The 9,391-nt window shown below is 35.6% G+C and overlaps 2 protein-coding genes across 2 annotated transcripts in view; one reads left to right on the forward strand and one right to left on the reverse strand.

Moving 5' to 3' along the window:
* The window catches only part of shc3 (SHC (Src homology 2 domain containing) transforming protein 3), a 43,527-nt gene extending 39,220 nt beyond the window's left edge, over positions 1 to 4,307 (reverse strand). The window contains exons 1-2 of the mRNA XM_088909970.1: positions 4,241 to 4,307; positions 2,268 to 2,375 (exon numbers count right to left, since the gene is read on the reverse strand). The gene's annotated coding sequence lies outside the window, so the exon portion shown is untranslated. The remainder of the gene's footprint in view (positions 1 to 2,267; positions 2,376 to 4,240) is intronic.
* A 1,543-nt stretch (positions 4,308 to 5,850) lies between these two features.
* Positions 5,851 to 9,097, forward strand: LOC148837987 (cyclin-dependent kinases regulatory subunit 2). The gene is made up of 3 exons (XM_088910889.1): positions 5,851 to 6,031; positions 7,605 to 7,732; positions 8,296 to 9,097. Exons 1-3 carry the CDS (start codon positions 5,973 to 5,975, stop codon positions 8,337 to 8,339), a joined length of 231 nt encoding a protein of 76 aa, XP_088767015.1. The 5' UTR covers positions 5,851 to 5,972; the 3' UTR covers positions 8,340 to 9,097.
* The last annotated feature ends 294 nt before the right edge of the window (positions 9,098 to 9,391 follow it).

The raw sequence follows: 9,391 nt of genomic DNA on the forward strand, positions 1-9,391 counted from the left end.
CTTTACACAAAAGGTTGCTGGTGTCCTGAATACACTACCCAGCAATGTGAGAGATCAAGAAATGGCTGGATTCCCTCAGATCAATTAACCACTAGTAACCAAATATACAGATGGTCTTTGTAATCTTTCCAAAATTTCTGGCATGTTAAAGCAATCAGGTGGTTTATAGTAAGCACATTGTTAGAAAACGCACGCACCACAAAGGTTTTACATGTTATACAGCTAAAGTACCAGGAGGTTATACAAGAAAAGCAGAAAACATACTGATTTTTTAACACTGGACAGACACTCTTAGCAATGAAAGGTATTTGAAAATATGATAATGGGTACTGGAAAATACATTAACAAAAGTAAAACAGGTATTATTAATTTGTTAGTTAAACACAAAAGCTATCACCTACATCAGAAAAATGAATGTTTCCTAGCAGTTGTTTCCTAGCTACACATTTAAAGTCAGTTTTAGGTCATGCTTTTGCTATGTTTCTCTGGGTTTCAGATACAATTCATTTTAATATTGTCTGCCCAACATACTCCATTATTAATATATGTATTCACACTGTTGATTGCACTTAATATACTTTATACACTTAAAATACTACGGGCTTACAAATTAAGCCTAAGTTTATTCAAGATTAATTATATAGTATAGTTTATCTTTCCTAAAATATTGCTTTTGGGAAGAGGCGAGTCCAAGAAAGAGCAGAAGACATCTCTCAACTAGTATTTTGAAATGGTAAAAAAAAACAAGAAGGTGTTGCAACAGGTGTATCTGCTATTCATAGCAAAAACATAACAAAAATTAAACTGACATTACATTAGTTTATGCAGAAAGCAAACTCAATCTCTGTCATACCTGTATGCAGAACCATTGAATTGTATTGGAAGATAGCCTGGAGGCTGTGGCCAGACAAAATTTCTCCTTAACCTAAAACTTTACATGAAAAAATTGGCCTCAGCCTTACTTGATTACACTAATTATTTTCTTACTTGGGTATAGTTAACTTTACTCACTATCCTGTTAAGCAATTATTTTTATTGTCTACGCATCTGGAAGAGGCAGAATCATTCTTCAAACATACCCGCTCCTCAAGTTTTTCAGTTTTTCAAATGCAATTAGCTCTGCAGTTACATACAAGACATTGTAAGGCTGAGTGAGCAGAGCATCACCTATAAGTTGCAAGGTTTATTATTTCAACTCTGCCCCTTGGGGCCCAAAGGGAATCCTGGTCACAATGGGGTAGTGGCACAACCTCAGGCCGCCACCTCACACACACACATTATTAAAGGCATTACTTTTGAAGAACTTATAAAGCAACAAACAGTGGTCACCTCTAGTGGGAAATATGGACAAAATATCAATTGTGCACTTCAATAAGAAGGTTGATAAGGCAACTGAGAACTACTTATAACAAAACACTTCAGTCCTTTAGGATTATAATGTCTATCATATTCCCATCATATCACCACAATGCTTCATTAGTATAAAAAATATTTATCACAAGCTATTACTGGAAGGCAATACTCAACATAAAAGTATGTAAATATTTGTTAAATTCAGGAATTGGAGACTTTATTCAGACTTTATTACTTAAAAACTATTCATATTACATTAATTATTGCATTAACACAAAGCAAAATCAGAACAAATGCTTGCACCAAAAAACTGGAAACTGCATTTTAAACATTCAATATTGAACATGAGCATTTTAAAATCCAAAAATGCAAGACATTGACCTGCAATCAGATTAGAAGGTAGAAATTGCATTATTAAAAAAAATAAAAATAAAATGAGGTATAATTTTATGACTGAATGAGGTATAAAGAACAGGCTCTTTATTTACCACTGTCCTTAGAATTACTCAAAAAGGACAACCGGAAGTTTTAGTATCTTACCTCCTTTAAATTTTTGTGTACACATCTTTTCTGCCATTTCAGGAAACTCAGGCAAAAAGACATGTTCTCTGGAAGCCAGCAGCAAGCAATCAGTAAAAGTGAAATCACCGCGATGTCTTTAGTACAGTTCTTACAGGGGAAATTGTCATTTAAAGGCTTTCAGCACAGTTGCAACGGATAGCCCAGAATATCCATCGCCTAACTGCAAATCAAAGTCAACAATTCACACACTTGAGAAATCACTGCATCACTGGCAATATCAGAAGCACTTTTATATGAGCTGTGCACTCAGTGAACTTCCATCTCAGTACTTGCTGGGCAAAAGCTTCAGGTGGATAACACAGTGATTGTTACTGTTTAAATATGCCCCTTACCTTCACAACTCATTGTCTGAGATCCAGAAAAAGACATCTGCTTTATTACATTCTGTTTAACTGTAGGAAAGATACAGGTAATCGCTTCTGACATTTCCTTGTCAAAGCCTGAAAGAGAGACAATAAGAGATCACATTAGGAAAAGGACACATTATCCAATTGTGATTTTTAGTGTGTTGCTGTTCCAACCACATGCTTAGGTGCACTGTTTTAATAAAAAAAAGTATTTGTCCTTTGTAACTCCCAATACTCCAGTGACCTGAGAGCAGAAATGTTAGAAATGTACTTATCTTTTTATTTTTGCCAGAAATGATAAAAACGGATTATTTATGAAAAGATTCACTACTCTGTTGATAGAATGTCAACAGAGGAAGGACAAGAGACTTTGCTGTGTTAATGTGTGTTATTGTTCATACACATAATGTGTTAATGTTCATACACTTGATTATACTGTATGTATATATCAGGTTCAGGACATATAGGTCTGAACACAAATTGGGTAGGAGAATGAACAAAATATGAATGCACAAAGCATCAAAGGAAATTGCTGGTAACTGTAACAGATTCACAGAGTTGTTAGCAGGAATCTTTTTTTGACTGACATTGTATTGAACACTTAAGTAAATTCACTGTAGATTAACATTTGTCATTTGTCATGATTTGCTGTGTAAATCACAGGCCAGTAATTGTGACATTGTGACATGGTCCCACTACTTGCAAATCCATGTATCCATCTTAGTCTTGCCTACAACATACCAATGGCACAAAAGGTATTGTTCTCTTGATAAGTGTGGCATACTGACTCCTTTCATTGTTGACTCTTACCAGGCTTGTCATTCAAAACATTAAATCACTTTATCACCTGTGACTAATCAAATCTCTTACTCATAAAGTGATTTAGTGCTTTAATGACATTCAAAGTCACTCAGGTGTCTCATGGTCAGTCGTGTCAGTCAAACATTGAAAATCCAAACTCCATACACTTTGTTATTCCAACAACATACATGCATAATTAGAATGAAGAGTTTCTATTATGCATCTACATAAGTGACAGATGTCAACAAAGAAATACATACTGATTACTTATGATGCAGCTCAAATGACTGTTTCAACCAAAGCCCATTATTATCTATGAAATAAGCCTTGCATTATGGTAAACAATATGTTTCCATTGTTTTATCTTCTAAACAATGTTAATGTTAAATTAAATGACTTTTCTCAATTCAAAAGCTGAAAGGCAATTCATAATATAAGAACAGCTACAAACGAGAGAAGAAAATTCAGCCCATCTAGCCCATTTTGGTAGTTGATATCAAATTGATTAGATAATAATATGGTTATAGAACTTTCTAGAAGGAAACCAGGGTATTGGCAACATGGCTGGGCAGCGTGCTCCATACTCCCACAATTTGGGAGTAAAGAAGTGGATATTTGGGTGCCCACTTTGGTTTTTTTGGGGCGTAAAGAAGTGCGCCGTTCTCAGTTTTGAATGTACTTGTATTCTGTGGCTTGTGTTTCACTGTTGACTCTGAAGAGGTCTGTTCAGCTGACTTTGAAGATTTGGAATACTTGAATCAGATCCCCTCACAGTCTTCTCCATCCAAGACTCAAAAGGGTCACTTTCTTCAGCATATCAGTGTAGGTGTGTGTAAGATTCATCTGATATAACAAAAACTTTTCAGCAGAGAAGTGAAAAAGTGCTCTTTGGGATAACTGTATGTAAAGCTTATAGTACACAATAAGCATTATACTGCATATTGGGCTTTCAATCAAATGATTCTACGATATTAGTGCAAGGGTTCAAATGAAAGATATATATTATATGTACACCATTACTCTCATATACGTTTAAGGTTTTAAAATCTCTAGGTAAAGTATTTTCAAATCTAATTAGAGATAACATTGTGCTGCTCCAAAAGCCTCGGGAACTGTTATGCAGCACAATTATAACACCTGGGGCAATGTATACTTACTAAATTGAATACTGAGGTTTTGAAGTCCCATTATGGCTTTGGAGTATGGTTGCTGCAGGAACATTTATAACCATCTGGTTTTTCTACTGTCATTCCAAATGCTTCTAGAAGCTGAATGAAAATAAAGCAATGGGAATTTGTTAAACTTAGTAAAGCAATACATGGGAAAAACTTACTAAAAATTATCAATCACCATGGACTGATTTTTGCTATAACAAATCACACGCAAAACAGTACCACCAGGCAGACACCAATATAACATCACTGCATTTAATGTCTGTTTTTTATTTATTCAGTTGTGTTAAAGGAAAACTATCCAGTACATGGAAAAGGACAAAACTTTGTTTGACTGTTCTCTCCTTTTATCCCGAAATTAATTATGTGGTTGCCAATTCACAGAATGCTGTGTTAATACTGTAATACGTATGTTTCATTCCAATTAATTACTATATGTATAAAAAACTCACCTATAATCTCTTCCTGCTGTTCCCTAGAAAGGATAACATGGTATATTTAATTTTAAAAAGCTAACACTGGCAGATAAGTACAGTTTAATTCTTGAAAACAGTTTTCTAATTAATACTTTGTAGCTGTTATACGACTGGTTTTTTCATCTGCAGTTCAATACTTTATTAAATGTAAGAAATACTGAGGTAATGTTATAAACGGAGTTGGGAACACGTTCTCGGTCATTCTACACCCAAGTGACAACTTAGTATAGATATCTTCAGGTGGCACAGACATTCAACAAAAAGCAAATAAATAACTGTAATTAAAAATTCTTATTAATCAAACTAATGGTTTTGATTTTTTACAAGAGACCACTGAAAACTACACGTGATTAACAAGAAACAGATGATGCAGGTATTTGCAAACCAGTCCTGACGACCTGTCAATCCTTATTTTCTAGATCCTTATTTTCTGTTGGTGTGGTAGGATGAAGTATTCATATTTGTTTTTTTTAAAACGCATTTATTTTACCTAGCATTTCTGATTAATGGCATGATTATACCCTAATTTGCTGGTCTGAGAATCGAAATCTGGGAAGTAAGAACAAATTGGGCTGTATTGTCAAAATTCATTGCGACCATATCCCACGTCTATGAGTTTCGAGTTTTGAGAAAACACATTTCATTCTAGACGATACAGATTTCCCAATCTAAAAACAAATTATTTAATATACATGTGAATCGTTTGAGAGTTTTCCTATATTGTCAGCCGCTGTAAACAAATTGCCCCTTGTAGATAATAAAAGACTCTTTCCTAATGTTAAGTGTAGTTAATTCAAAACACACAATTTAGTTAAGATTATACAATTGTGCTGTAGAAACCACATGCAGCGAAATCTATTATCTTTAACATCTTCAGTGACAACTTTAAAAAATATCTCGTAATTAATGATCAATTTTTACCTTACACATTTTACCAGTATTGCAAGAACCAGCCCCACTATTAATTATACCTCGTGGTTCCTGAGCGTCTCAATAATAAAAAAAATTGACCTCCTTCCCCGTGATCCTCTGCGATTCTCGCAGGGAGATGGATGTCACGTGGCATCCTTCTGTCCAATCAGAGGCTTGCTCTCGCTGTTCAATTCGCAGTTCTGTTGCTGTTTGAAACCAGTGTCGGTTGGACTGGGAATCAGAGCTGTGTGGAGAAGTTACTATTTTGCTTCGTTTTTAAAAGTATTACTGCTTCCAATTTAGTAGCACAGTCATTTTTTACTCAAGCCATGGCTCATAAGCAGATCTACTACTCCGATAAATATACCGATGACCACTATGAATACAGGTAAAATAATTATCATTTGCTTCAGTGCTTCATAGTGTGGTAGGAGGAGGAGGAGGAGTAGCTGTAGTAAAAAAAAAAAAAAATTACTATACAGTGTGGTAAATAGTAACTCGTGAGATTTAAGCCTTATAAATGGTAGTGATTATCCTATATTGTATAGCGAAGTGTATGCGCGAAGGCTGGAAGGAGGTCTCTGTTTTCATTAAAAACACAAACTGATCAGAAATGTTTAAGCTTTGTGTATTTTAGCTAGCTAGACGTAACAGAAAAAAATTATCGATTTTAATCTGCCATTTCGTGTTGGGAACAGTTATTTTCTGTTGTGGGCTGGGTGGGTCAGTGAAAGTTACTTTCCTGTCCGCCATGCGGGAGATTTTTTTTAGCGTCGGTATCAAACGGGCTTCATTCGAAGGGAAACCACTCTTGTAAAAGCATTCAAACTCATAAGAACTAAAATTTAAAAAGTTTGTTTAGTTGGAGTCCCGGAACTTTGTAGAAAACGAGGCCACTGATCCCAGGCTGAACTTTGGAAAACAGACCAGCCAGTGTTTCCTCCCGGCGCCTGCGGATACACTGCCCACGTTTCCTGTGGACGAAATAAACCAGAGATGTGAAATGCGACGATTCGGTTTTTTAAACATCAAAGAGAGACAGTGGATGGTATACCTGCAGTTTTAAGCAAATTGCTAAATTACAGTGAAGTTTAGGTTGGTTCCTTCTAAAGCAGAGTGTGCTCAACCTTTGCTGTTTTCAGATAAAAAACCTTTTCCGCAGTTTACCAATGCAGTGACCAAATATGTAATCGTTCATTTGATTTAGATAAAAGTCGACTTTTTTGCACCCCGTGAATATGATTTTCCGGGGGTATGTCATTTTCTAGCATGATCTTCTATCTTTACTTGCAGATGTTGTTGTCCTGTTTGGTAGAAGTTTTCAGGCCCCTGACTTCCTTGAGTGTTTCTTAAAGCCCCTTTTAGGTCTTGTTTTCCCTCAGTCTGCAAATATCACTGCAAAGCCCTGTACAAAGAGCAAATGTGAACTCTGCAAATCACATGTGTCTGTGAGAGTGATTCTCTTAATATGCTTTGTTAGCTTTTAGAATTTGGCTGCAGTTTTTCATGGACGCCTAGTACTTTAAAACATTAACAAAATATATACATGTTGGTACTGTCCATCCCCAGCAGTGTTGCTGCAGATGTTTGCTGTAGAGTTGTGGAACTCTAAAACATGACTAGCCAATAGTTTCTCAGGAATAAGTTATTTACTGAACCTCACTACCACCTCCTTGGATGTTTAAGTATTCTGCAAATGTAGAAAACGTATTTTAATATATTTATGCTATACAATCTGCACTTAATATATCTGAGAGTAGGTGGTGTCCTTCTTCCCCCACAACTTAGATACAAGAGTGTCTCCTCCTACTTAATTTAATAAGTCACCTGTAATTAGTGTTTTTCTTAAGATGTTAATCTAATAGTTACCTATAATCCTGTTGGAATGGGGATCGCCGGGAGTAGAGACAGAGATGTCTGTACCACAGGATAAATAAAGGTTTTTGATTTTCTTTTAACAGGCATGTAATGCTACCCAAGGAACTGGCAAAACAAGTACCCAAAACACACTTGATGTCAGAAGACGAATGGAGGCGGTTAGGAGTACAGCAGAGTCTTGGATGGGTTCACTACATGATCCACGAACCTGGTTTGTACTTACTATGGCTCTTAAACCCTCTGAAATCTATTCTGGCTTTCTGCTTTTACATGTTCATTTTAATTGCAGTTTTTACCAGGAATGGTTTCACTCCAGCCAGATTTTCCATTTTGATGAGATCCAGATATCAAAACCCTTTATGTATAGAAAACTTGGTCTAAAGGAATTTTTAGTATTCTCTGCAAAAGATTTAGATTTGGACCTCAGTTTTACTAGCCTGGATTTTTTTATAGTTTAAAACATAATGACTTGTGTGAAATGGTAGGAAATTTCGAGCAAAGAATAATTTGTAATGCTGAAGGGAAGCAAACAATTTGTGTGATAAAGGTAGAAAAATAAACTGATTGTATTCAAACTTATCCTGTTTTGTAGGAGCACAAGTCCTCTCCATGAAAAAAAGATCAATGCTTATTAGTTTAATTCAAGTTTAATTGCCAACTGTGATGCAATAAAACTGATCTAGAAAACACTGACAAAAAATTAAGTAGCATACTGAAAAGAAAAAAAATGTCTGTATATGGGACAGATTATAACTTCACTCCCTCTTCTTTCAGAGCCACACATTCTCTTGTTCAGAAGACCTCTTCAGAAAGAGTAAAGTGAACTTCCGGAATCTTCACATGAATCTTCTGGGACATTGTTCATTATTGTGGTATTCAGTGAATACTTGGATTTTGCCAACAAATTTGCCAACTCCTGCGCATGAGCTGTATTCTTCACAGCAACAAAGCTCAGTCAAAATACAGAGGAGAAAATGGATATTCTGCTTAGTACATGTGGAAAAGGGAACGGCGTGGAAAAAGTCAGTTCTCTGTTAGAAGCAAGTGCCTCTGTTTATGTTCAATTCTTGTTCAAGTAGAGGTATACATTTTTCAATAAAGTTCTGGTTGCATTAGTTGTGTATGTACCATTGCTGAATGAGTTTAGTACTACAAAACTAGGAAAGTTGCAACTTCTTTGTAACATTTCTGTTTTAAAGTCTAAGTATATACACACTGAGTTTGCAATTAGTCTTATGGGAGGGTTTTGGGGAATCCTACGTGAACGTCTTAGGGTTGGTGGTATTTTTTCACCATACCTGATTAAAATCTGATTATTCTGCCTCAAAAAGTAACATTATATGATGAGCAGCTTTGCTTCCTTCTCAGCTTGGTCAAAATATTTGTGCCTTGCACTATTTGTGATTGGTTCACTGCTGTAATAAGTTGCTTGCTCACTACTTAATGTTTGTTCTAAATAAAGCTTTCTGATGTCATCTTCAGGTATTGCTGAAAAGGTTTCTACTTTACATTTTATACAGTAATATTACTTGTGTGGAGTAATTGCCAAAACATAATTAAAAAGATATTCATTTCAAAACCCTACTTTGTCATCTTGTGTTATGTTTACATTTGAAGATTACAAATATAAGCTTGTTGCTGAATGACTGTGTGGATCATGGAGTGAAAGTAGTGGTTGTCTTGAAAATTCAAGCAGCTAAACACCAGTAGCTTTTCTCTAAATTGCTGGGTCGTCTTGTTTCTCCTAAGGATCTTAAAGGTAAAATTCCTAGTTTGTGTGCGCAGATCAAGTTCTGCTGGTTATGGATGTTAAATCCACCTTCACCATGATTCCCTTTGTAAGCTTCAACATTCCCTCTGGGGTTCTTAA

Source organism: Atractosteus spatula, chromosome 3, assembly GCF_055471065.1.
Source record: "Atractosteus spatula isolate fAtrSpa1 chromosome 3, fAtrSpa1.hap1, whole genome shotgun sequence".
NCBI lineage: Eukaryota > Metazoa > Chordata > Actinopteri > Semionotiformes > Lepisosteidae > Atractosteus > Atractosteus spatula.

Coding starts and splice junctions, on each gene's coding strand:
- LOC148837987 (XM_088910889.1), top strand. CDS start 5,973: ATGGCTCATAAGCAGATCTACTACTCCGATAAATATACCGATGACCAC. Junction 6,032..7,604: donor GATGACCACTATGAATACAG/GTAAAATAATTA, acceptor TTCTTTTAACAG/GCATGTAATGCTACCCAAGG. Junction 7,733..8,295: donor CTACATGATCCACGAACCTG/GTTTGTACTTAC, acceptor CTCTTCTTTCAG/AGCCACACATTCTCTTGTTC.